The sequence below is a fragment of the Varanus komodoensis genome, unplaced genomic scaffold (assembly GCF_004798865.1).
Source record: "Varanus komodoensis strain SLA01 unplaced genomic scaffold, ASM479886v1 scaffold5, whole genome shotgun sequence".
Lineage (NCBI taxonomy): Eukaryota > Metazoa > Chordata > Lepidosauria > Squamata > Varanidae > Varanus > Varanus komodoensis.
The window spans coordinates 42,580,002-42,607,152 of NW_025336087.1; the positions used below are offsets into that span (position 1 = coordinate 42,580,002).

Below are 27,151 nucleotides of genomic sequence, written 5' to 3' on the forward strand. Positions count from 1 at the left end.
CAATCAACTCTCTTAGTTAACTCTTAAGTCTCTTAAAATACTATGTATCACATATTCTTATTGAAAATACTCATTTGAAATGTGTTTGTTGGATACTTGTAACACTCCCATGTTTTTCCACCATTTTTTCATCCTTTTCTTATCAGGAAAAAAAATAAAATAAAAGCCATTAAGGAGGAAAACATGACATAGTGCAACACCCTTGATTGGTAATGTTGGGAGACCTTCATTAGGAAGCACCCCAATGTGCCAAAATAAATGTCTAGGGAAAGATGCATGCAGCTTCATCTACAGAAGTTTTCACACAGTATTATAGAACAATAAAAATGATCACTCTGTGGGAGGAAGAAACAGATTTATACAGCAATAGTGAAATGTGATGAGAGATTCTATACAATGGAGGAAAGATTCTCATGTGAAGCAGTCAAAATAGCATTCCCATTGTCCAAAAACAATCTGTATATCTTTTGTACCTACAAAAAATGTTTTAATTCCATTCACTGGACCATCTCTCAGACTCTTGCATTCACATACTGAGCAATTTTTTTAATTCTTAAAATGAGGAGGGGACCCATATACTGGCTTAGAATTGCCAAATTGGGGAGGAAGGATGACACTTTGCAAACGGTAAACAAAATTCAACAAATGTCTTTTTTATTCACCGAAGTACCAGAAACTACATCTTTTATTACTAATTCAGGGCATAATCAGTACTAAAGCTATGGAGCACTGATGTCATTTATAACACAAGAATCAACATTGTACTGAATTCTTCCTTCTACCACCCCTTTGGAGAGTTAAGCCTTCCAAGAAGCAAACCATCCTTTTTTCCATTCAGAAATGTTTACTTAAATCACATGGCAGCAAAACTACCAAAAAAAAAAAAAAAAGCCAGCTATTCTTTGTTAGGTAATGTTAGAACAATATATTAGTAAAAATATGACAAATGTAGCAAAATTATTCTAAATAATTCTTATTACAAAATCTTCCACCAATATTATCACTTCATTTCTTCATTAAAGGGTCTGAGGACAGTTTTATTGTTCCAATCTATTGAACGCTTATTTGAGTGACTGTCCAATTGAACTCAATGAGACGTACTTCTGGGTAACATGCATATAATTAGCCTGAGAAATATCTAAAAGCCCTTTTGTCTGGAGGACACTGCTATGCCAAGTGTTTCTCCCAAATACAACCTCAGCTCTGTGATAAGTTAATAATTAGTGCTACCTTCACTGCCTTAAGGAAGCACAGACATCCAGTTCGAAGACCATTGCAATATACAAGACTGTCAATTCCTATTCCCAGAGTTTAGGCCTACCATGCCTATGACATGACTGCATGTTAACTGGTAGAAAACCATTCTTCTGAAAGATACCATTATTTACATTAGGAGACATAAATTTCCTGCAGGCACCCACAAAACTTCACGATAGGTTCACTTAACATAGCAATGAATACATATGAAATTCATGCATCTTCCTAGCAATTATACATATGCTTCAATAAATATGGACCAAATGTGCAAATCAATTCATTTAAAGCTGGATATGTCACCTGATCAAATATAGAAAGCATTGCTGAGTTCTCAAGTCATTGTATGGTAAGACTTGAATATTAATCTTTCCAATTTTGTAATACCAGTGATTTAACTATTAAAAAGGCTCAAAGAATCTATTTACACTGACCATTTGTTATTTTTAATGACGCAGGTAAATAATTTAAAATCAGTGTGTATGAAACACTATTCCACTTTAAAAATTTATCTGTATAATAACATCCTTCCAAAATGAAACAATTACCAACATTACCAAAACAAATGTTTCAAAGAAACATTCGTGTATATCACCGCTTGTGATTAGATAAATTAGACAATTCCTTACTAAGCAGAAGTTAAAGTGTCCAATAGACCTTAAACAAAAATTTTGCTGACTAAGAAGCTTCCTAAGATCCACCAATGAAGCAGGGAGATGCTAACATGGTGATTCACTGATTAGGAATGTTGTGGCAGGACCTATAGCAGTTTCTCAAATTTTCACATGTTCAAAAAGGTTGGGGCTAATTATCTATGTTATAGGTAATTTCTTCCAATATTGCAACTCTGTTCAAGGCAGAAAATTAGCATGGGAAGGGGTTTCAGTTGGTTATGGCTAAATCAATCAAATAATTTAGATTAGAGTTGGAATACCAAACACTAGCCTCCCAAATTTCTTCCATGCTTATTAAGGGTAAAGTCCTATACCCACACACTGAGTTAGTCGAACTGAACTCTAATGAGCTTACTTCTCAGTAGATATGTATAGGGCTACAAGAGTGTTTATTTCAATATGTCTTATAGATCAATCCAAAGAGTTGCTGAACAAAAATAAAATGTCTTAGAGCTCTGTCTGTGAAGTATCACACACAGGCATGGTGAAATAGTCCTGGAAATTCTATCTTTGGAGCCCATCCACCTGATCTCTCGCACTTCGGATTCTTGCAAAGTGAGGGACTGGGGTGGCAGTCTCATAAGGGAGCATGCTGTCCCCACAATTCTTGCTCTAGTACAGTGATGGCGAACCTTTTAGAGACCAAGTGCCCAAAATGCAACCCAACACCACTTATTTATCGCAAAGTGCCAACACTACAATAAAACCTGAAATCTGAGGTTTTAGTTTAGAAAAAACACCTCACAGCCAGTCCAAGCAAATATATATATATCCTTGGCAGCCCAAGGACCAGCCATGCTCGGACTAGTCGCAGCTAATGAATAGCAGCTCGTGACGCGATCGCCTGGCGCCGCTGTTCAATTCCGAGCATACACATGGCACACTGTTATCCGATGCTCAGCTGTTGGGAGGATGCTGGGACAACTTGGGTCGCGGACTGACAGAGAGAGTTCTGTGTGCCCGCTGTGGCCTAACCCTACCCTGCTGTACTCCCCTAACCTTAATATAGGGGTAAAATACCATTGAAAAGAGGACAATTTTGAAAAACCCTTCCTTGGGGTGCTTTTTCTGCACAGTTCATCATTTATGCCCATTCTAAACACATTCCAACCATCAAAATCATACCAGGACACCTTGTTTTTCTAACCCTAACCCTGCCCTGGTACACTCCCCTAACCCTAATCTATTTATTTATTTTATTTATTTAGAGAATTTCTATGCCGCCCCATTCGCCAAAGCCTCAGGGGGGCTCACAATCATAAATAAACACAATATAAAACAGTATAATTTAAGTCGTCCTGGCCAAAAAATAAAATAAATAAAATTAACAATTAAAATAATGTTTGAATAAAAAGGTCTTTGCCTGGCACCGAAAAACAAATAACGACGGTGCCAGGCGGATCTAGGGCGAAAGTTCCATTGAAAAGGGGGTGATTTTGAAAAAGTCTTCCTTGAGTAGATTTTTCTGCACTGCTCAACATTTCTGCCCATTCTAAACACATTCCAACCATCAAAATCATGCCAGGAGACCTCATTTTCCTAACCCTAACCCACTGGTGGTGAACCTTTTAGAGATTTGAGTGCCCAAACTTCAACCCAAAACCCATTTATCGCAAAGTGCCAACACTGCAATAAAACCTGAAACTAAGGTTGTAGTTTAGGGAAAGCAACTCACAGCCAATCCAAGCAATATGGCAGTGCACTGACTGGCCATGCGAAAGCTCGGACGAGTCGCAGCTAATGAGTCGTGGCATGTGACATCATCACCTGGCACCACTACTCCTTTCTGAGCATGCACATGACCCCTATGTATGCTGTTATCTGATGCTTGGCTGCTGGGGCGATGCTGGGGCGACTTGGCTCGTGTGCTGACAGAGAGGGCTCTACATGCCCACTGTGGCACGCATGCCATAGGTTCGCCACCACTGCTCTAGTAGAATATTTAGAATGAAAGATGCACCGTTGTCCAAGAAACCCAGCTGGTTTTTTCTGTGGCGTTTATCACAGTGAGGGAGCAGAACTAATATAGTGGCATGAGGGCCCAATATGTTGTTGTTCCAAGCAAGTGCTAAGCAGGAGACTTATCCTGCCTCATCAAAAGACTGGTCCTGGCTACTAACTACTGGAAGTTCTAAGCCTTGAAAGAGAGACAAGGATTTGACAGAAAGGAAGGAATTCGAACAGATAAGCCAAGGGCGATATAAAACATATAAAAGAAAGCATACCCTGTGCATTAGAGAGAGGTGGAGTCTGAGAAAGATGAGCTAAACAGAACAGCTTGGGAGCCTCACCAGGCTGTGCGGCGGAAGTACTAATTCCATATTAAAACATTTTTGAAATGACACGATGTACCTTCTTCAGATTCTGTTGGTTCCGCTGCATTTTCTCCACTCATTAAAACAACAAAGCATGCATCTGCTCGGACTGTAGCTTGCCATGTTGACATGGCAACAGGAGGTTCTTGGCATGGAAAGAGGGCCCTGTTGTTTACAGGAGACCCCACTGTATAAACACATGGCCTATAGGAAAGTGAAAAAGATAAGAATGAGGTAATGTGTACCATACAACTAATTACAGGAAATACTACAGTCCCCAAAGAAATAGAAATTCAAACTTTCAGTACCCAAAGTGCATCTGATCTCAGTATCAAAATGTTGGAGATAGGCTTTCATACATTTTTCAGTCCAATTGGTAGAAATTCTTGGTTTTTCTTTGCAACAAAGAGGCAAGAAAGCAAATCAGTAGAACATACTTCTACTCTTTTTACTTATATGATATTCTGTTGCAGAACAAATTCATTTTTTTGCCTCCCTTAATGAACCGGAGAATGCCTGATGTTGCAGACATTGTTGTGACCAAGCTCCGTGATATCTGTTCTGCTAGCATGTGTGAATTTCCTCTTGTGCTTGGCCCCAAAGCAAGCTGAATGGAAGTCCACAAACACTCACAGAACAAAGGTTGTACAACTGGCATTTTTTTTCTGCATCATTTGCAGCAGCACAAAAAGAGTCTGTTGCATGTGATGTGGAAGGATGCTGCTTGCACAGTGGTTGCACAAGGATCGATTCCCGGCAAGTGCTGCATGAACGCTGGGTGTGTTCACCAGGAACTAGAATTCATGGCTACAACCAAGTAGACCAGAGTCTAGGTAGCCAAGTTCAGAGAATGCATTCAGAGATTCTCAGTTCCAATATGGATTCCTCCACATCCCTAGTTATAGGCAGCTGGGCATGGCTCTGTGGAAGGACAGCATGTACACTGCAAATACCCAGAAGAAAGGCAGAATGTGACCCAATGTAACACTAAACAACAGTTTACTGCTAAGAGACAAACTTTAGATCCACACACTCCCCATGGCCATGAGGCAGGAATTGGAAGCTGCCTCTGTGATTTAGCTTAATGTGTCTTCAAAAGCCTAAACTGTGGTTAATCTTAACTATGGTTAGTAGAAATAAGTCAACTTCAAAGTTAGAGTTAACCATAGCATGCCAGGTTCAAATGACACAAGAAGCTATGGTTAATCTAAAACAGAAGCAAAGCATTCTTCCTTGTAGCCACACTGGAAGGAAAGGTGGATGGTGACAAGATGAGCCCAAGGCTCACTTATTCCTATTTTCAAACCACTAAACTTACATCCAAACTAATCTTGTATTTCTGTGTACATTCTATAGCAGCCTTGCCCAGCATGGTGCCTTCCAGGTGCTTTGGACTTCAACTCCCATCAGCTGCAGCCAGCATGGGCAATGACTAGGAGTCCTGGGAGCTGTGGTCTAAAACAGCTGGAGAAACCAAGTTGGGGAAGGTTGGTCTACTAATGTCCTATTCATTGCTGATGCCTGCAGGATCCCCATCATTATTGCTATTAGGCCACAAACTATCAGTACTGCAGCACAGGTTTAGCTCCTAACACAGCGGTTTCCCAAGTGGTTTGCTTTTCCCACAAATGTGAGTGGCAGCCACTCACATCTTCTGTATGGAAAAATTAAAAGAGAATCAGTGGAAAAAAGACTAAGCCTACCTCTGCCCCTGGTAAACTCACTGTCTGAGTAAGGTTATGCTTCAGTCTGCAGCACGGAATCAAGTGAGCAGGACTGGGACTAGGATCATCTGGGTTCTAGTACCCCCTTGGCCATGGAGCCAATGGAGTAACTTTAAGCCAGTCACAAATGTATTTATTTATTAAAAGCTTTTCTATCCCATCCCTACAGACGTCTTGGGACAGCTTACAACAAACTCTCACCCCAACCTACCTCAGTGGGTTGTTGTGGTATAAGACTGAGAGCAGGAGAAGGAGAATTATATAAACTGCTTTTAGTTCATTGTATGGGAAAAGCAGGATATAAATTTATCTAACAAATAAATATTTGTGGGCCAATGGGGAAGGGAGTGGTGCACACAGGGATTTAATTTTAAGTGCAGTGGCTGACGGGATACATGCCAAAAGTGGGAAGACTGAAAGCCTCTTGATCCTCTGTCTGGTAGATCATGGTAACCCACCCTACAAACCATGTAACCACAAAGGGTTGTTTGTTGTGTTGTGTGAATGCAGTCTCTACCTGTTGTTTTTTTTAAAGCCTGTCCGTTGTCTTCAAAGTCCTAATCTGAGCTCAACACATGATGCCAGAATGTGACTAAGAAAACAAGCCCAGTAACTGTTTTTTGCACACTTGACAACTGGAGTCATAACTTTCCATAAGTATAATTGAAGTACATTTCTTTTCAGAGATAAAGAAAGAGGATTCAAATCCTTACTATCTTCACACATTAAAAACAACACATTAAATGAAATACTGAGGAAGCTGCACAGCACAGTGACCTTTTATTCCTATCCTCTCAAGATTTTTCCTTCAGTAGCCCAGCAGGTCCCATTCTTTTATCATGTTGTGTGCTAAAGAGAGAGGAAGCACAGCTAGACCACCTGTTACCTGGCAAATGCCACTATCTTCCCACACACTGAGACTTAACACTAGAGCTAAAAATATTCCTGAGAATGCTGGAGAAGATTTGAGGTGCTGAAACTGACTGTCACTCTTTTCTAGGTCCTTTCACATATTTTAGGAGAAAATATTCAATTATTACAGGACCGGTACTGCATTAGACAGAACTGCTACTCCATGGATCAAAGTCTGTACATGAGCTCTTCTCAGCTGCATTCCAGCAGACATCTCCTCATTATCCTATCAGAGAGCCAAAATGTAGCATGGTGTCACTCCATAATTTTGTTATGCCCAAATGCTACTCTTGAATCTTCCTAGACTTCACCAAACCAAGGCAACAATAAAGAGTCAATAATATATGCCTCACAGCATTTTTGGAAGAAGAAATGACCAATTTAAAGGCTATTTGAAATGTTAAATGGCCAGGATCCAAAGAACCATGCAACTAGCCACATGTGCTCAAAGAACTGCTGCTCTTTTGTTTCTCATATGGCAGTCCATATACTACATAGCAAGCCATTTTAACAAAAATTGAGATGCTTTTCACAAATTTTATTAGTCATATAGCATGAGAATCAATTATTCAAAACAAAAAAAAAATCCCACTGAGCAACAAAGTAAGTGTGGTGTAATGGTTCAGAATGTGGGTTTGGGTCTCAGGCCATCTGGGTTCTAGTCCCTGCCCAGTCTTGGAGCTAACTGGTGACTTAGGACCAGTCACAGAGTTTCGGCCCAACCAGGGTTGTTGTGGTGGTGATAAGACTGAAATCAGGAAGGGGATAATGATGTAAGCCACTCTGAATTCTAAAAAAAAGGCAGGATATACATCTAATAAATAAATAAAATCTCTTGCATGCATCCCCAAAACTGGGAACAGATCCGCCAATATGTAGATAACTATAAAATCGGGTTTTTAATTTGTATAATTTGTATTTTTTTGTATCATGTTTGTTTATTTATGTAAGCTATCCTGAGGCATTAAGCGATGGGACGGCATACAAAAATTCTAAATAAATAAATAAATAAATAAATAAATAATAAATAAATAAATAAATAAATGAGCCACTGAAAATTATTCCTAAATGATATGGAATAACTTAGGCCTAGCTCTCAGCAAGACTGGAGGTTTATGGCCAAGCTCTACTCCTTCAGGCTGGACATGCACATGGCAGGCATGTCATGAGTGGAGCTGGCTGGAGCTGGGTGTCAGACTAGATGGCCTAGGAGGCCCCTTTTGACTTGCTCTGTTTCTAAGTTAAGACTTCTCCATACAAAAATATTATCTCCATGTAGAAATTTGATGTCAGACAGCATGGGCTAGCCTAGCTTTCTCACAGACATACTAATTTTCATACTAAAAAAATGGGGGGCGGGAGTTAAATCATGCAAGCCACCCCAGCAATCTGGAGTGATAGAGCCCAAAGGTAAGTTTACTGACTCAGTAAAATCTAGTCAAGCTTGAAAATTTGCCAGTGCTTCTGCTACTAGGAAGACCTAATGAGAAAGTCCTAAATGTGGCCACATGTACATGCAAACCTGAGAAGCACATTCAGGTATTGATGAACAAATACTATACACAGCACAAACAAAACAAACGGCAGCAGAAAACTAGCTTGCCCTTCATTTACATGGACCAGGCAGATATAATTATCCAGGTGTAAAATTACTTTTATGTTAAAAATATTTTCTATGGCATTACTGGTTGTTGGGGAGCATAAGCAGAAAGGAACCCAAAGCAATGAGCAATATATTATACTGAGATTGAAGTGGAAGCTCTGTCATAAAGTGCAATAACTTCATTTCGAGCGTGTTATTGTAAAAGGTTCCACTTCTACTCAGTAGCAAATTGGCTTTGTAGGTAGGGGAGAAAAAGCACCTCACCATGCATGATTAACAAAGACTATATAAGTCCTTGGGTATGGAACTTTGGTATTCAAACGAATTTACATCCCTCCCCACCCCTCCATACACACACATTTCCCATTAGTTACAACTCACATATTATATATATCATGCACTGGTAAGGCATAAGAACAGGATAATATAATAGTAGTGTTGGGCCAAGGGACACAATATCTAGAGTGGGCATGTGACCTCCTGCCCCAGCAGTGGGAGAGTGAGAATGGTACAAAATAGTGCTCCCATATCTCCACATTAGTTTGAGCTGCTTGGTAATTGGAACAAGGGAACATTTGTGACTTGGAAGAAACCAGAAATGCATGAGAAGGCAGGCAATGGAAAGACAGCTACAGCACGCAGACCTGGGTGATGGGACGTATCTTACACAATGTGCACTGCAGGTCATCTTCTAGATGACAGATATGAGGAAAGACAGAGGAAAAGGCATAGAGAGAGAGAGAGAGCGCGCGCGCGAGCGAGAGCGAGAGAGAAAGCGAGGACGCGTGCAAGACTGTGACACAATGCATAGAACTTAAACTAAGTGCAGCGTTTGGAGGAAAGGAAGCTTTTCTTTTTTGTTTTTTTCTGAAATAGCACTGACCAGTCTTCATATAAGGGAATCCAATAACAAGTGAGCATGTCAAGACAGTGGCAGTAGCCATCCAATTTACTTGGAATTTCAGGACAAGCCCAGCTTGTCCCAAGGTATAAGGGAGCAATGCTAGATACAATCTGAAAGAGGGAACAGAGATTTCAAGCATATTACTATTTGATGAATGAAGTAACCAGTAAAACCTGCTTATGCTCAATTCAATAAAATTGTTATATACATAAAAGCTGCAACAGCTGAACCATGATCACATTATTGCATGTTTTCAAAAGGGTAGATGGAACCAAGAAGAAATAACTCTTCTACCAACCCAAATTCCCCCTCCTCTCTTGAAGTTGCTATCTGCCCTTGTGGCAAGCAAACAGCTTCCATAAGGGGACTGATATGTACTGCCCATAGGGCAACTAACAGTTTCAGGACAAGGAGTATTAAAATAACATGAAAATTAACCCACCCTTACCTCAATCCTGATTTGAATGAAACACATAAAGGGACCTGTGCTGGTCCATCTAGTATAGCATTCTGTTCACACAGTAATCAAGCAGCAACCACAGCAAACCCACAGGTGGGATACAAGTGCAGCAGCACCCTCATGCACAACTGCTTGTGCGCTTTTTAAAATCCACAGGTAATGTAGTCTGGTATCTCCTGCAATCTTGTCTAGTTGTCCCCTTAATCAAGTTATTTCCCTATATAGTACTGAATAACACAAAGGCTAGGTTATGAAAACAGCTGACAAAAGAGTGGTTGAGATGAAGCTGGGGTGATCCAGATGATACCAAAATCAGGCAAGATGTATTGTTCTGGAAAATAATATGTTGCATATTCTTTAAACTTTAATGTTTTAAATACATCAGCATTTTACAACTATATGATTCTAGATATATGCAATATGTACTATAGAATTTTTATTTATGGTTTGTTAACCTACATTCAAACCCTGACTGAAATATTAACACAAATAGCAACAAACAAAAAGAGTATCTAATTAAACAAAGTAGTCATATTAAAACATTTTAACTTTCTATCATCAAAACACATTTTGCATTTACTCCTAAATTTCTTATACAAACACTACTGACCCAAGGAAATGGATTAAAAAAACAGAAAAATGGGAATGCTTTATAAAATGTTTGCTTCCCATACCTTTTACTCAAAGCACACTACAATGAGTTGATCCTCATCTTGAATATTCTGACTTAATGCATTCACAGGATTCAGACTTAAAGTGATCTCATCCTGCTCAGCTTCACAATCTCTGAACTTTGCAGCCTTTGCTAATAATCTAGTTACATTCAATCTCAAAATGAGATTCCTCATTACGGTTCAGCTCTGCCCCATCCCACACATAACAAAGGACACCTAAGACGGTTGCCTACCTGTCACTTTGGTCTGTAGTCCAGCTAAGCGATCTTCCTTCTGGATTTGTTTTGTACCATATCCTGATGGCATGGGGAAAGTCCTTTGGCTGTCGGATTCCTGCTTTCCTGAGCTCCAAGCTCCAAGTGCCAGTAACAAATTGAAGCTCTCCACAAGCAGGTGCCTGGCTGCAGTGCTGGTAGTAGTGAAGCTGCTCCCTCCACTGATCTTCAGGTAATGTCACAAGTTCATGCACAATTTGATTCCTAAGATCCCTTGGATTCTTAGAAGCATCCCTTAAGTTGGCAGAGCTTGTAAATCTTTCAATGCCTGGAACTACAGCAACATCTACCTCCTCAACCTTTAACACAGATAAATCACAGCAGTCCAGGACCAGCAAAAAATCTTCATTCCCATGAATCTCAATGTCACAGCAGTTCTTTGAACTAGAAATCCCAGAAGCCTGTTCCCTGTTGCCATGGCTACCGTTTTTATCAGAAGTATCATTTTCACCTTTACCACAGACAGCAAAATCATTACATCCACTTTTGGCTGAACAGGCACTTGCATTTGAGACAGGACCATGGCAGGCTTCATCCGATCTCGGACGACAGGCATCTTCCACGTGTTCACCGTTTCTTTTTCTGTACCTGCTGTCAGTTTCCAAGAACAAAACTATGGTGCCCCCAATAATACGGTTTTCTGTGTCTACATTCAGGTCCAACACGTAATGCTTGACTAGTATGTGGTTTGTATTGGCCATTAGGGGCAGATCATCTTTGGTAATGTCTAGTTCCATCTCTGTACAACTGCTTCTTTTTCTTCCTTCCTTTCTTTTTTAGGTTTTGCTGTGTCTTATGTTCTCCTATTAATAATAGGCAGAATATGAAGTTTTCCAGTTGTCATAAATAGCCATTAAATACAATAATGTATTTTAATAGGTTGCGCTGCCTACATATCACCATTTATCTCTGTGAGGGAAAAAAAAGCATCAATAGTCATGTATAAATTCAAATGATGGTAGCAAAAATGGAAGCAGCCTAGGCTGAAATTAGTTGCAAATGATAAATATTAAAGGACAGAGAATGAGTTTCTTAGTCATGTAATACATATCAAGCATGAAAAAAGGAGAAAATAAACTTTGCAAAGAAAATCAAAAGGAAAAGTCATCTACACAATAATCAGGAACAAAATAAGCAAAACAAATTGCAGTTCTCAACTGAAAGAAAGAAACCTTAGTATAGCAGCACCAGCAGGTTCTTATTGCTGCAGTCCTACTGAGAAGCTTGCAGTTCCATCCTATACATGCCTCCTCAGAAGGAAACCTAAAAAGTTCAGTTAGGCTTACTCCCAGGTAAGTGGACATAGGACATGGTAGGTATAACCTAACACCTGAGTTATTAAAGAAATGTTAATTGTGTATGAAGAAAAATATGTTTATCTAATTTAAAAGGAGTGAAATATTTCATGGCCAATGTCTTACCTCAGAAAGGCAATGAATTACATCTCTGCTATAAATCTAAGTAACACTTGTGATTGAAGGCTAAATGGCCTCACATGTTTTATTCCCCAAGAGCAATAATTTAATACATACAATGTAACTCCAGGGTTTAATGTACTTTTCACATTATGGCTGCACTTAGATTGGCACTTCTGGTAAATTACAAGAAAATGAGTCAATATGCAAGCAATGCATTTTCCATATTCTTTTGTGATTGCTCGAGAATATTTTTCTATAGTTAAATACACCAGATATATAATTATGTCTTAATAGCTGGAAACCCATTAACATTCCGAATTAGAAATGTCTCATAGCAAACAAAGAGCTTCCCATTCAAGAAATGTGCAGATACATATATATTGAAGGAAAAAATATTTTCACCAATTTCTGTTGCAACAGAATGCAAAAGTTCTTCATCAATGTGCAAAACAAATGGTATTTCTTATTCTTTACCCAATAAACATTGCATGCATTTACTGAGCTTATTGCTTTGTCATTATCTTCTAACCAGTATGGAATTTTTCTGTTTTCTTACTAAGAAATTAGCAAAGATGGGGGTGGGGGGGGAGAAAGTCTATTAAAAACAAGTAGAAACATAGAAACAGAGCGAGTCAGAAGGGGTCTCCCGGGCCATCTAGTCTGACCTCTGGCACCAGCCGGCTCCGCTCACGACATGCCCACCATGTGCATATCAGCCCACCATGTGCATGTCCTTGTAATTTCCTTGTAAGACAAACACTAATTTTTAGTGTGACCTCTGACTAATATTGTCTTTAAATTTTCTGGTGATAGGTGGGGAGGTAATCCAAAACAAAAAAAGAAAAACTTTTTGAGCCTGCTTTATTTATTTATTTATTTATTTATTTATTTATTGTATTCTCTGGGCAGCATAAAAAGGGAATAGAAATGAAAAAATAACAGTTCTTTACTGTTATTAACAGTTACTCAGTATTTGCTGCCAGTTCACGTGCACATAGAAATGGAGACTCCAAACTACATCTAATCTTGAATGGAGTTACTGCTAGAGAAAACAGGCACAATCTCTTCCAGCTGCATACAGGGCAGGCACCACGCTAAGGTTACCTTCGGGTGGCAACCCATTTTCTGTATGGAGAGACAATAGGTACTGCTCTGTTGGGTGGCAAAAGCTATGGGGTGGCAAAAGTTTCTAGATTTTTCTGCAAGTATATTTGTCATGAAATAATTTTATATCTAACAATTTCCTATAAAATAAATTTAACATGATTCCCAGACAAGTCACTCTGTTAACATGTTGCAGCAAAAACACCAAAGGAGACTTCAAAATGAAAATTTTAATGTGCAGTTACCCCACCCGAAACATGGAATTTTACATAGGGTCCAGACAAATATGAGTCTTTCTACAGAAAGCATTTATTGTGTACTTGTGGCTTCTCGCTCACGGTAGTTTGCAGGTGTTTTACATAATATCGTCAACCTCCACAATATCATCAACCTCAATCCTTTGCAATAATGCCCATGACTTTTTTTAAATGAAGAAAAATCTGGTATTATCAGGAAATACTGGAATGAAAGCCTTGCATGGTTCCACAATTCTGCAATATTACAATGCCCCCTAGTGGTTGTGTAATGGAACACACAAAAAGGCAGAGAAAGAAAAACCACAGGAAAAAAATCTGTAAATGATCCAATCTTAATCCCACAAAAATATGGCAGTGGCAGATTAATATTCTGATTTAGCCACTCCAAGATTCATTTCTTCCCCCAGAACATCTCATGACCAACCCAGAAAACTACACATGCAGACACAGGAAGCTGCCTTGTATTAAGCCAGACCATTGGTCCCTCTGGCTCGGTATTGTCAACACAGACCAGCAGAGGCTCTCATGAGTTTCAGGAAGGATTCTTTCCTAGTCTAATTTGGAGATGTTACCAATTGAACCGGGCACTTTCTCTGCACATCAAGCTCCAGACTGCCCAGCCCACCCCAGTCCATTAGCCTTGAATGCTAGTGTGGTCTAAAGAACAGCACAGCCATGCACGTAGATCCATGGACTGGATATACTGAAATAATGCATTCAGTTTTTAAATTAAAGCCATGTGAGCATGATGTACAACTGCTTTATACTCTCCCTTTTTCTTTACAAGAACCCTCAACCTTGGAAAGTCTCAGTGACAATCTTCCAAGGCAATGATTTGTTGTGTATGGGCAGTGATTCTCATCCACAATTAGATCAGTTTTCCTAGCAATTACCATCTCCTAGAAAAGTATGGATGTTACAAAACCAGTTCTAGGTTGAATTAAACAGATGATGTTACTCATTTTAGGAAAACAAATCCACTGGCAATTGATTTTCAGGCAACATGATCTTGTTAAATCAATCTAAAACCAAGGGATAGATTGCAGTAATTCTTTATGTTGCCCTCACTTATTCCCTGATTCACTATAGCACCAAGGAGAAGTAGAATATATTTCTATGCTTTGCCAGAAATTGACTATATTAAGATTTGAGGCATTAATCAAATTCAGAAGCCTAAGAAAAAAACACAATATTCTCAAGTAAATCTATTTATCTAAAAGTAAACTCAGTGGAACATACCTCTGAGCAGGCATGACTACAATTGCACTGATAGCATTGTTATAGTCTTATAAATGTGTACTCAAAAGCAAGTAATATAAGATTGCAATCCAAATCAATCAGATAGTTTTGAATAATGAATATTATTCTAATTACATAATTAAAATGTTTTAAGTAATAGCAAATACCTGTCTTTTATATCTCAAATGTAGTTACTATTATATTTGTCCTGAACTTTGTATCTACAGGTTGGAAATACTAATTCTTTTCACTAACTACTGTATATGCATAGAGCTAGAATCTGAATTTAATAAACTGTAAAATAATAAAGATTTAATTAAAATTCACTATGTAAGATCAGAAGAAATAGAAGAAGGAAAGACTGACTTTGAAATTTTGCAAAGTACTGGGAAACCAAACATTTGAGCCAAAATTCTTGTGAAATGCAGGAAGGTTGCTCTATGCAATTAATTTACAACTCAACAATGACAAATAGGCAACCATGGATTTCTTTTCAACCACTTCTGGCAACCAACATTTGAAACCAGATTATATAATAAAGAATACTTCAGCATGGTTAAGCCAAATGGGCTAAATATGAAACCATGGATTGAGGCTTTGAAATAAACAAACAAACTAATTATTAAATTAGCTGGCATTTACTGTAGGGATGCATGGAGGCTTTAGATCCCTTGGTCACATGATAACTCTGTTTGTTACATTATACAATTAGTTTCTTCCTAATGATACCAATCATATTGCAAATGTGCAACCAAGACTAATCCATCTAATTGGTATGCAAGCTCTATCTGAATTTGGTAGAATCTGTTCTCAAAGTACCATACAAGATTGAGCATGTATGACTAACCTACCAAGTTCACCTATGTTCTGTGAGTAAAGAGGACAGGATAATATATTTGTCCATGATTATGCTCAAGTTCTATCTCATTCCCTCAGGTCAATAGAAATAGTGTTCCTACACAAGACATTGCACACGTCTTTTTTTAAGGTTAGTGGGTAAATAGAACTTATACCATCATCCCCAACAAGTCACCACAAATATTATTTTTAATCTGCCCTAAGGACTGTGTGTGTGTGTGTGTGTGTAGCATTTTATTGGTTAGACTCACAGATACATATATTTGGGTGAAGGAAAAAAAGAACAAAAATGGAATCTGAATTGATTTCACAATGTTTATTAATAAAAGTGTGCCTCAGACATACTTTGGCCTTCACACAATAGTCTTCTGCATCCATAACATGCATGTGGACAAGGTCTTGGCTAGTTTGCTACTGAATAAACATACACTGCTAACACATGTTCTGGGCAGTATAATTATTACAGTCATGGAATGTTGCACGGGTTTCCCTATAAATGCAACATACGAACCTGATGAGGGGAAGAGGATACTTTTCTATCTAGCAAAGAAAGGTGTAAAGAGGGACTCCTCCTCGCACTCTATGTGAAAGTGCCAGAGGTTGCTGGAGGAGTAGCATCAGGAGGCTGGCTAGTGCCAACAGAGGGCTGCGATCCCTCCTCCTCTGCCCGTCAACACAGGAGAGAAACACGCAGGAGTGAGGAATTCCCACCCAGGAACCGCCCCCGGCTCCTCCTCTCCCCTTCCGCACCTCATCCTCTGAGCTTTGCCGCTTCTGAGGTCAGGCAGGAAGTCCGCAAGCGAGGAAAGGCCGCTGCCACGGTTCCTAGCCCCGTTCACCCTCGCTGAAGCGAGGGAGAATCGGGCACCCACAACTCCTTAGAAAGAGCGGGCATCTCTTCCCTCTTGCCCTCTGTCCTCGCCCAGGCAGTGCAGCATCAAGGGTTGATCGTCAAAGGAACAGCTCCGCTCCCCTCATGCCCTGGGTTCCCCTCCGACTGGCTGGCGGAGAGGATTAGATCGAACCAGCTTAATCCTCCACAGCACCCAGCGAGGAGGGCGAGGGAGCAAACACCCTTCTCGCTCCCTTTCTCCAGCACCGGGCAGCGCCAGGCAGAAGGCGAATGAGTTGCTTTTGCACCTTCTCGCGGGCCAAACGCACTCCTTGCTACTGCATCGCTCAGGTGGACGGAAGGCGCGGCGCAGGGAGAGGGCACAGCCGAGCTGAGGCAGTGGCATTATCTCTTTGGGCAACTGCGGAGGCAGTGGCTGCTTCTGCACGGAGCAAGTGTTGCCTCGCTCACCTCCTGTCTGTGCTGCTCGGAGGGTAACTGAGAAAACCCAGTGAGAGGATGAGGTAGGTGGCTGACAAAGACAGCTGCTTGCGAGCGCTCTCGGAAGCATTGTGGGCCCAATCCCGTACCTTCCTGAAATGGGGAACAAGGGACAGCAAGCAAGGGCAGCCACTGCCTTCGCCTCCGTACTTCTTCGGCACAAAGCGATGGTGGAATAATGGGAGGAGGGAAATCCCTGGCCTGGGAATTTCACCTCAAGATGTTGGAAGAGGGGAGGACAGAAACAAGCATACACACGGGGGGTGATTATGACTAGAGCAAGGGAAGGCAGCTCTCTCCTGCAATGCTTCCCCTCTTCCTCCAGCCGCTTCGCCCCCATGCGTGCCAGAGATGGAAGCGGCCGAAGGCCACCCAGTCACAAGCAGGCCCCGCCGCAACCCGCGCAACAGCAACCCGGCAGCGCGTGCCCTCATTTACCTGACGCGCCGTCAACGACTTTTGTTTGCGAGTCTCTCTTCGCCCACCCCCGCGCCCTGCCTTCCTACCGGCTTCAGCGGCGGAGGCAGCGCTTGATGACGTCGCGCTCCCAGGCCCTGCCCAGCGAGTGAGTGAGTGGGGTTGCGCCAGGCTCGGCTTTCGTCTCCCTCCGAGCGCGGCCCCGCCCCGGTCGCTCAGTAGCGTGGCGCTAAGCCGAAGGGTCCGAAGGGCTTGGCTGAGAGAGGGGCCGGTTGCGTGCGCGGAGCTCGGGGGACGGCCGAATCTCGCCCCGCTGGCTGGCTGCCGAGCCCGGGAAATGCGGAAGAGAGACTGCGCCCCTCAGAAGTTGCAAAGCAACTTCCATGCGGAATGACGACATACCCAAGTAAAACTGCGATAAACACGAGAGCAGTGCAGCGTAGCTATTACTATTATTGTATTGCATTTATAGCCCGCCTTTGTCTTCTTGTGAGGAGCCCAAGGCAGTTTACATAGACAGCTCCATTTTATCCTGTTGGTGTTGGACTGGCGACCAGGAGATCCGAGTTCTAGTCCGTTCTAGCCAGTCATGTCCCCGCTGGACATGAAGCTCATTGGGGTTGTTCTTGTGAGAGTAAAATGAAATGGGAAACTATGTAAGCTACTCGGTTCCTTGGAAAAAGAAAAAAAAGGGATATGAATGTGATTTAATGATACATCCCATCTTTATTTTATTCACGTGATAGCCCTACTAGGTTAGCCAATTGGCCCAAGATCAACCCGTGAGTTTAATGCTCCAGGGTGGAGCTGTACCTGGGTTTTTATATATCTTAGCACTATACACCAGGGACTTAATTTTTTTTTAAATAGATTTAGATTTCTGGATAATAAAAGCATGGAAGCTGAATTTCACCTAGGACTCAATTCTGTGCTTTTCCCACTGGATTTTCCATTTCTTTTCCGGAAAAAGAAAAAAATCCAGAAAAGATGGAAGAGCTGCTTAATACCTCTTGATTGGAAGCCCTAAAAACCATCCAAATGGAAGCACTCCTCTTCATATGACCATGAAACTCATATTGTGCCTTTTTCTAAGAGTAAGTCTCATTGGACTTGCTGAAACTAAATTCTGAGCGAATGTGTGAGAATTCTTGCAATCTGTGTACATGGGTGCTCTAGCCAAAGGAGTATCATGCATTTGAGGCATCCCTAGACATAGGGTACCTACAAGATTTGTAGAAGTACAAATACTGTTTTAATAAATAAAATAATCTGTAAAGGGGAGGGGGACAAAAAAAAAAAAACCAGCCCAAACTGATGAAGATTGTACATATGCAGTGGTCACTGCATATTGGGCTGGTGGGAAGAGAAAATTGTGTGTAAGAAATAAAATGGAACTTTGTGGTTGGTTATCTGTGTTGGGAAATTTCAAATAAATCCTGATAGAAAATTTGCTTATATGTGCCTCTTGTGTTATAAAATCAAACCTGTACCTCTTTCTCACAAGGCACCAGCATTCAAGTCAGGTCACTGTTTAGCGTTGCTGTTGCCTTAAGATGTCATTCTGATCCGTTTAGAACATTATGTCATGCCTAAAGACATCAAGATGCTATTGTACCAACATTATCTGGAAACCTAACTCTCTGTATTGGTGTACATGACTAGCAGGTTATAAAAGTGTCTGTATATGGGCTGTGATTTTGTAGTTGACGGTGAGAACCACTACCCAGTAGCATGCTGTCATAAGTAACGGTAGGGGTCCTGGGGTGATCTTTCAGTGAAACTGCTGAGGTTCAAGGCGAAAGGAGTCTTTCCTAACTGAACCTGGTTATCCTTGTTGCGGCTGCGATTGAGGCTTTCCCGACATCTGGAACCCTGAACAGGAGTACTGTCTGCTTTATTGCAGACATCACTTGTTATTTCGTTATTAAATTCTACAGCTGGAAAATCTCTTTGTCTTGTTAGCAGTGCTATATTTATAAAGATGAGTTTGGTGTGTGCACAACGCTTAATGAAAACTCAGGAGGAGGTCAGAGGGTGGGGTTTCACTGCCATCATGGCCCATGTTTTATTTGTTTGTTCGAGATCAGCTACTTTGGATCTTCCATCTTTCTTGTTACACTGTTATGTGCCATCATTTCCTTTATGGCTTATGGTGATCCTGTGAATGAATGCCCTCCAAAATTTCCTGTCCTTTGTCCTTGACAGGCCTGTCAGTTTTTGTAAAATCAAGACTATATCTTCCTTTATGAAATCAATCCATCTCATAGTTGTCTTCCCCTCTACAGTCTACTTATTCCATTAATCATTAGAGGAAGTTGCAGCATTTAGGAAAGGTTAAGGCAAAGTTTAAAAATATGAATAAAATCATGTTAAAATCATGCAAATTGAAACATAATTGTAGTTTTTGTAATTGCCAGAAAATACACTGATAAATACAGTTATAATACAAGAAAGCAAGTAAGTATTAGTAATGCCAAGATTACTGGGGGTATAGCTCAGGGCTAGTGCTTTTAACTGCTTCATATCCAGGTGCCCCCTTTTTCAATGGAAAAACCAAACAGCATAATCTTTTTTGTACAGGCATGTAATCATTTACTCTCTAACATCTTTCTTACTCCTGAAGCATGTTAGTTTTGATTCTTAAAAAAACTAAATGCAGATCCTATTTCAGTTTCATGGATGATTGCTTTGTTCTTGCCGAAATGCATAAACATTGTTGTATTAAATAACTTTCTCTTTTTATATCTCCATCATGTCACTGCAAGAAACTATGAATATTTAAAGGATAAATTCAGAACTGTTTTCTGATCTCTGGTAAGGAGATCCATCATGCTGGCTAAGGCCTCCCTCATCTGTTCCAGGTGCTGAAACAGGCAGAGCCCCTACTTATATATCCCTACTATAAAACAGAAAGTGAAAATGATTAAAAGACTACATGAATAGTTATTGAGCACAATAAGGTATTATTCACCAGGATCCTAGATTGATGGACACTATATTTTAGCAAAATGAGTAATCTTGGAAATGTATTCACATCTATATGTAAATGTGCTGCTTCTTTTTATGTAACTGTGTGGAGGAGTGATGCCCAATATGGGTTTTGCATTTTTTAGATTTATGTTGACAAAGGTACAATTATATAAATACATTTTTTAAAATCAAGTTTGCTATTCTGGGAGGAGAAACCATTAATATACAGGAAGTGCAGAAAGAATACTAGAAAATGAAATCAAATGACAAGTAACAGTACTAGTTCAAACATACTATAGAACTACCTTTGATGGTATATACAGTCCAGCCTCCTCTTAGCCCTGTACCCTCCCCTTCGAAAGTGCAGTTGGAAACTTCTAATTACACTTGATGGCAAAAAAAATTGTTTGCTGTTTGTAATTTTTATTGTATCAGCATTGTTATCTTTATTTTAATTGTATTGTTCTACAGAAGCCCTAACCAACAAATATATTATGTCTTCAGGAAAGCTATAGTTTGTGCAAACCATAGTTTACTGGGTTCAAAGTTAATAGCAAATTATAGTGTGCTTCATAATTAGAAGTTTCCACTCACTGTATATAAGGGGAAGGAGAGAAGGAAATGAATGAGCCTAAGACTCACTGCTGTTTGCACATACACATAAACCATACTTTAAAGTTACATCTGAACTCAGAAATACTATACTTTCTTACAGTGTGATCCAATGGGGTTGACTGTACCCCTCTAAACTCAATGAACTAGAGGCATCTAATAGAACGAAGGGTATCCAATGAAGAGGAAGAGAAGTGTGAAGGCAAGGATTGTGTTCACTTTTTCCCCACCTAGTAAAACACTTAGCTACTCGTAATTATAAGTATTTTACAATTACAAGGAAGAGGAACCAGAAACACTGCCAGAATTTCTCATAGGATGGTGGTGCCTCACTTCTTGCTGTCCCCAAAATGTTTCCTCTGCCAATGTTTCCTCTTCTTCTGTCAGTCTTCTGACTTAGAAGTCACTGCTGGTCTGAAAAGAAGTGTGCCAAATGAGAAAGGAGAGAAGGCACTCCAAAGTTGGCATGCCAGCTGCAACCCCAGTGCGGTTTTCGAAAGTCAGAGCTGTGACTCCAGCTTCTCCTATGGTCATCTAGATGGCATCTACTAGCAATAGGACTGCATCTTTCTTTATGATTCAGCAAGATATCTGGACAGATGTCATTTATGTCTGGACATAAATGATTATTTACCAGATCAGCACATGAATCAGTTTTTTATTTGTATGTCCAAGGTAATTTGCATTATAAATCCTGTATACACACATACATCCATTATCAGTTAAGTTCTAGAATACTGTACACCATTGCAATGTGATCTAACACTCAGTTTGATTGAGACGTAATAATACTAAGCCAATTAAAAATGGTCACTTCCATAACCATTTGTACAACTGTGCTACATCAAAATTTATAGCTCCATTTCTATGTGCAGTGCAGTTGACTGTGGCAAATTCGAACATGACACAATACTACTCCCGAATAAGAAAAGCTGATTCTGATTTGAAACTAGCTAAGTCAAATAGCTTTGAAATTCAGGAGCCTGGCTTATTCCAGGAACCACCTTAAAAAAAGCAATGGGGGAAAAGGTTTACTCTTGTTAGTTAAAATATATAATAATGTAATAAAAGTAATAGAATATATTCTATTAAATTCATGAATCGTGCAAGTCAGGACAGAAAACTCAAACATTATACCTGTGGACAGAACTGCCTGTAGAAAAAAATTAAATAATGGAAAGGAGACCTGAAGGGTTATTCATTCAACATTCATTCTGTTTCTGATCTATATCCTTCACTATCTGACAGAACCAATATTAAATCTATGTACAAAATCTAAGAGAACAGTTTCTGGTAATGGGGTGAAAAACCAGGAGTATAAATAAGGTTCTTCCAGTAATAATGATGACAGACATGCGCTACAATGGAAAATAGGAAGAAAAAACCATCTAAACACTCTCCCGGTTGATCATCTCTGAACATACTCCAGTTTCTCACTGTCCTTCTTAAAATGCAGTCCATAAAACTGATATTTGAAATGCATCCTCAGGTAGAGTAGTGCAGAACTATTGCTTTCCATGATGTGGACACTATACTTCAGCGATTCACCCAAAGACCACATTAACTTCTTTAGCAGTAACTTTACATTGCTGGTTCATATTAATCTTGTTATCCAGTAAGATGCCTAAGTCCTGCACTACTCCTATACTTGTGCCTTTGAATTTGTCTATGTAAATACGAGACTTTACACAAATGCCTGATTGTCATTTTGCTAGTTTCAGCTCTGTGCTCAAGTCTGTGAAGATCCCTTGAAACTTAAGTGTGGTGTTGGCTGTTCTTCCTAGGTCTGAGTCATTTGCAAATTTGATAAACAAACCTCTACACCCACATTCAGATGATTTATAAACATGTTGAACAGCATAGGGCCTATGGCACTGTGCTCCAGGAGGATATTAAGTCATTAATTAGCACTTGCTGAGTACAGTTGCTCAACCAGTTTTGGATACAGCTTACTATAATAGGCTTCAACTCACATTTTGTCAATAGAGATATGGGAAATCTTGGCAAGCACATTACTGAAATCAAAGTATTCTACATTGCTGGCATTCACACAATCCACTAAACTATATAGAAAAAGAAGCTAAGGCTGGTCTGTCATTATTTTTGACAAAACAGTGACAGAATATAAATGTAGTAAACACGTAATCAATTCATTAATTTCTAGATGCTCACCATCCGACATCTTAGTTTTAAGCTAATCATGATGCATTTATCCCATTGATTTTAATGGGTCTTAGGTACAATAACTTACTCTAGATTGCAGGCCCAAGTCACTGCCCTCTGCTGCATTTTCCACTTTCAAAGTTGGCCTGTTGTTGAACCACTGTGGTTCCATTCTGGGTAAGACCTGCAACCAGGCCCAAATTTTGGGAAAGATTCTGCCTTGGCCTTGACAGCCTATTTCTTTAGATGAGTTTGTAAGACATGGTTTGAATGTGGATTCTCTGACTGCCTATTATAATCCAGACAGAGACACAGTAATGATGAATTGATATATCTCATCTTCCATTTATCTGGTTTCATTGCTTAGAGAAGTTGCATCCTGTTTGCCACATGATTATAATTTCTGATCAGCTGCCGCATGAATGGAATTGAGTCTTGGAAAGACGGCTCTGAACAATGTCAAACTGGCATGTTAGACAGATGCAACCAGAGGGCTGCAGATATATGTTTTGACTAGAGAACAATTCAATTACTCATTCTGTGGTGATGGGAACTAAATTTGGCTAATGGCTTGTGATCAAATGTTAACTCTTCTAGTGCTGTTGCTTCTTGCAAACAGGCTATAATAAAGACACAATTGTTTTCAAGCACAAAAGAATAACATTTTATGGCTGATTAAGGGTTAACAAACCTCAAACAACAAGTAATCCTCCTGTATTTCATCTGCTGCTTTACTGTAAAAATGAAGGCAATATTTGCAAAGAGATTTACCGTAGCTCTTTAAAATTTTATGACGGCCTATGCAGTCTTGAAGATGCATTCCCAGGATGAACACAGATTGGCTAGCAGGATGTTCTCTTGGCATTTCATATGCTGACCTTTTGCTATCATAATGGTATAAGATGAAAGAAAAACTGTATCAGCATCACAGACTGGCATGTTTTACTTAATTGTTGTCTCACATTCTTCATTTTTAACCATCCTCTGAAAGATTAAATGTGACGCTGGTTACTCAGAAATGTTTCAGGCAGTCTCTCATACTGCAGACTTCCATATCTTGCTTTTATTTCTTGGTCACTGACAGAGCTTTTCACCACCAATTTATTTTACTAGCTGAAGTTAAGGGCTGGCTGTCACTGAGGAAAGAAAACAGAAAAGAAAGACATCATCCACTTTCCTTCCATCTTTTTTTTTTCTTTTGCCATCTTGCCTGATGAAAGGTTCTGGAAAACACCAATGTTTGTACTGCATTACGTGTCTTTTGAGTTTTGTCTAATTAAAATATGGTAATACATAATTTTTCATTTGATCATCTTTTCAAGACTCAGAGAATACAAAATCTATCTACTCAACAGCAGCCACATCTTACACTGGAGGAAGATGATCTTCAGCCATTTGAAACTGAAAGTTGTTTTTTTGCAGGTTACTTTGTCCAACTACTAGGTAAAGTTAATGAATTTGGCTTCCAGTAACTTACAACCCCCCCCCAAAAAAACCAAACTCAAAATCATCTCCATCTTTGCTAATATAAAAGCCATCTAGTTTCTCTCTTGTTTTTATTTTCATGTTTCTAAGAACGCAGAGTTTTTGAGTAACAGCTGGATTTTGCATTTTCATAAAAAGGGGATCAACCATCATTTATTTCTTCTAGTAACTACTAAAAGCATCTTATTACAAGTTAACTGTTACAGCCTCATCTGAAGGTCTGTTTGTGCTTGTTCACCATCTTACCTGATTGAGGATTTCAGAGAACTCACAGGTTTTCATGACCTTCCAGTGGACCTAAGAAATTATTATTTCTATACGAATTTTGAAAATTTTCTTCTAGGAATTTTCTTCAGCCAACAAGGCTATCTTTGTTAAATTTAAGGGACTCTGGAAATCTTGGAAGTATTCTTATTTTGTATTTTTGTGCTCTCCTTTCTTAAGCTGATAGCAGGTTCAAGGCAAGCTTTACAGTAGGGTGTTGTTACTTGTTGCTGACCTGCTACTTCTATCAGCCCCTGCCAACATAGCTAATGATAGGAAATTGTGAGAGTTGTTGGGCAAAACAATTTCTTAATTTCTAATTGTCCTGACTGCTGGAAAGCTATCTGCATAAAGACCTTGCTTATGTGGAACTAGCATTTTTATTGTTTTGATTAACTTATTTGTAAGATTAGATTATTTTAATTTTCAGTTATAAAGTAGAACAGGCGTTATACGGTGCACCATCTCATGGCCACTCCTAAAACATCAGTTAACCTTCCCCTAACCCTAGCCTGCATTTACACCAATTCAAGCAACTGATCCCCAAAACTCTCCTAAGAACTCTTAAGAGTTTCATAGCCTTGTAGCTCTGCCAGAGTGACAAGAATAATAACATATTTCCATATGCAGTCAATAGTTATATGTAAATACCACTACTGCATGTGATATGGATGGGCTGCAACACACCAATAAGGGTTTTTCCCTCTTTGCCATAAGTGATAAGCAAACTATAACAAGAGAAGTGAACCTTTGTTCTTCCTTTTCTCTGTGGGGGGTATAGTCTCCAGGTGAACCCTAGACACCCTGGAATACAAGATGTTTAGGCATTGAAAAGATGAAATGAGGCTGATTGTTGAAGAATCACATCATCAGAACTCTAGAAGAAGAGGCATGAGCTACATGCAAGAATTCTTATTTTATTTATTTATTTATTTATTTATTTATTTATTTATTTATTTATTTATTATTAAACTTACATTCTGCAATATAGGCCCAAGGGCCCTCTAAGCAGATTACAATAAGATAAAAACACGCCATAACAATAAAAGCAATCAAAACACAATAAGTAAAAGATAATAAAACAAAACAGTGTACAGCTGAGGGATAATAATTTAAAACCATATAGATTAAAAGAACAACATTACTAACATTATCCATATCAAATAATGTATTAAAATGCTTAGAATTGCATTTTAAATGCTTAATGTTGGTTTTGCCTGGCACTGAAAAGACTGTACTGAAGGTGCCAGGTGAATTGCTTTGGGGAGCAGAACCCCTCTTCTATTAGGCATCTTTCTTATCTCCATAACTCTTCTGTTAATATAATAGATTTATATTAGGTTTATATCGCTGAAGTAATCAGAAACCACCTAAAATTAATGCTTTCAGACCTTTAGGTATTTTAGCTTTCTACTTTCAGAAATTGTGCATCTTTAAAAACAAAACAGCCTCCTTCCCTGAACAAAAGTTGGTACATTAAAATGATCCTTACCTAGAACACAAAAGCATTAGAAGGCCTTTTCAGTTACTTCTGTTCCCATTATATCTCTCTCTGAGGATATGTCATGTCTTATAAGACTTATAATGATAGAAGCTCTGAACAAGCTTGTTTATTATGTATATGGAACATCCTTATCATATATTACAGGAAAGACACAAAAAGTAGTCTTGTGGTACCTGAAAGACTAAGAAATAAATAAGAAACATAAGTATTTGTGGCTAGTCTGCTTCATCAAATACGACAAATAAGAGAGAGTTCTTGTGTGACCTCTCTAATAGTCATACACTCCCTTACTTATATATGTATAATAGATTTAAAGCAGTTTTACCATGCTGTTGATCTAAAAAGTCTCCCCAAATGGCTTATGAAGATCAGAAATAAGACACAGGTTTACAATGTAAAAAGAAGGATTATGAAAGGAAAAAGAGAGAGGGGAAAATAACTTCAGCACTGGATCCTTAGCCAGAAAGTTCTGCAGGTAGCAGATTCAGCAAGCCATGGGAGGCACAGATCCTCAAGATGCTCTTGTGTTGCAACATAGTATTGTGAAGTGCAAAGTCTAACCAATTTACTTCCCAGTGCTGGCATGGCTACAATATTCAGTAAAGCATGCCTTGTAGAAAATGTGGTTCATGGAATTCTTGAAGAAAGGCAGTGTGCACTTTAGTATCTTCATACTCTAACCTTTTAAGCATGCATGTTACAACTGTAGATGGCTAGTGAAGCCACCGTATA

The 27,151-nt window shown here is 39.4% G+C and overlaps 1 protein-coding gene across 5 annotated transcripts in view; it reads right to left on the reverse strand.

Annotated features, from left to right (window-relative positions):
* Positions 1-17,535, reverse strand: part of LOC123031414 (aminopeptidase O (putative)) — a 197,362-nt gene extending 179,827 nt beyond the window's left edge. For 4 of the 5 annotated variants that reach the window (XM_044446362.1, XM_044446363.1, XM_044446364.1 and 1 more), the window contains exons 1-3: positions 17,443-17,535; positions 10,754-11,704; positions 4,281-4,447 (exon numbers count right to left, since the gene is read on the reverse strand). In XM_044446362.1, the coding sequence (XP_044302297.1) occupies positions 4,281-4,447; positions 10,754-11,532 (946 nt within the window). In that variant the 5' untranslated portion in view covers positions 11,533-11,704; positions 17,443-17,535. The remainder of the gene's footprint in view (positions 1-4,280; positions 4,448-10,753; positions 11,705-17,442) is intronic. The other variant, XM_044446360.1, reaches the window with a different exon arrangement.
* Positions 17,536-27,151: the final 9,616 nt, after the last annotated feature.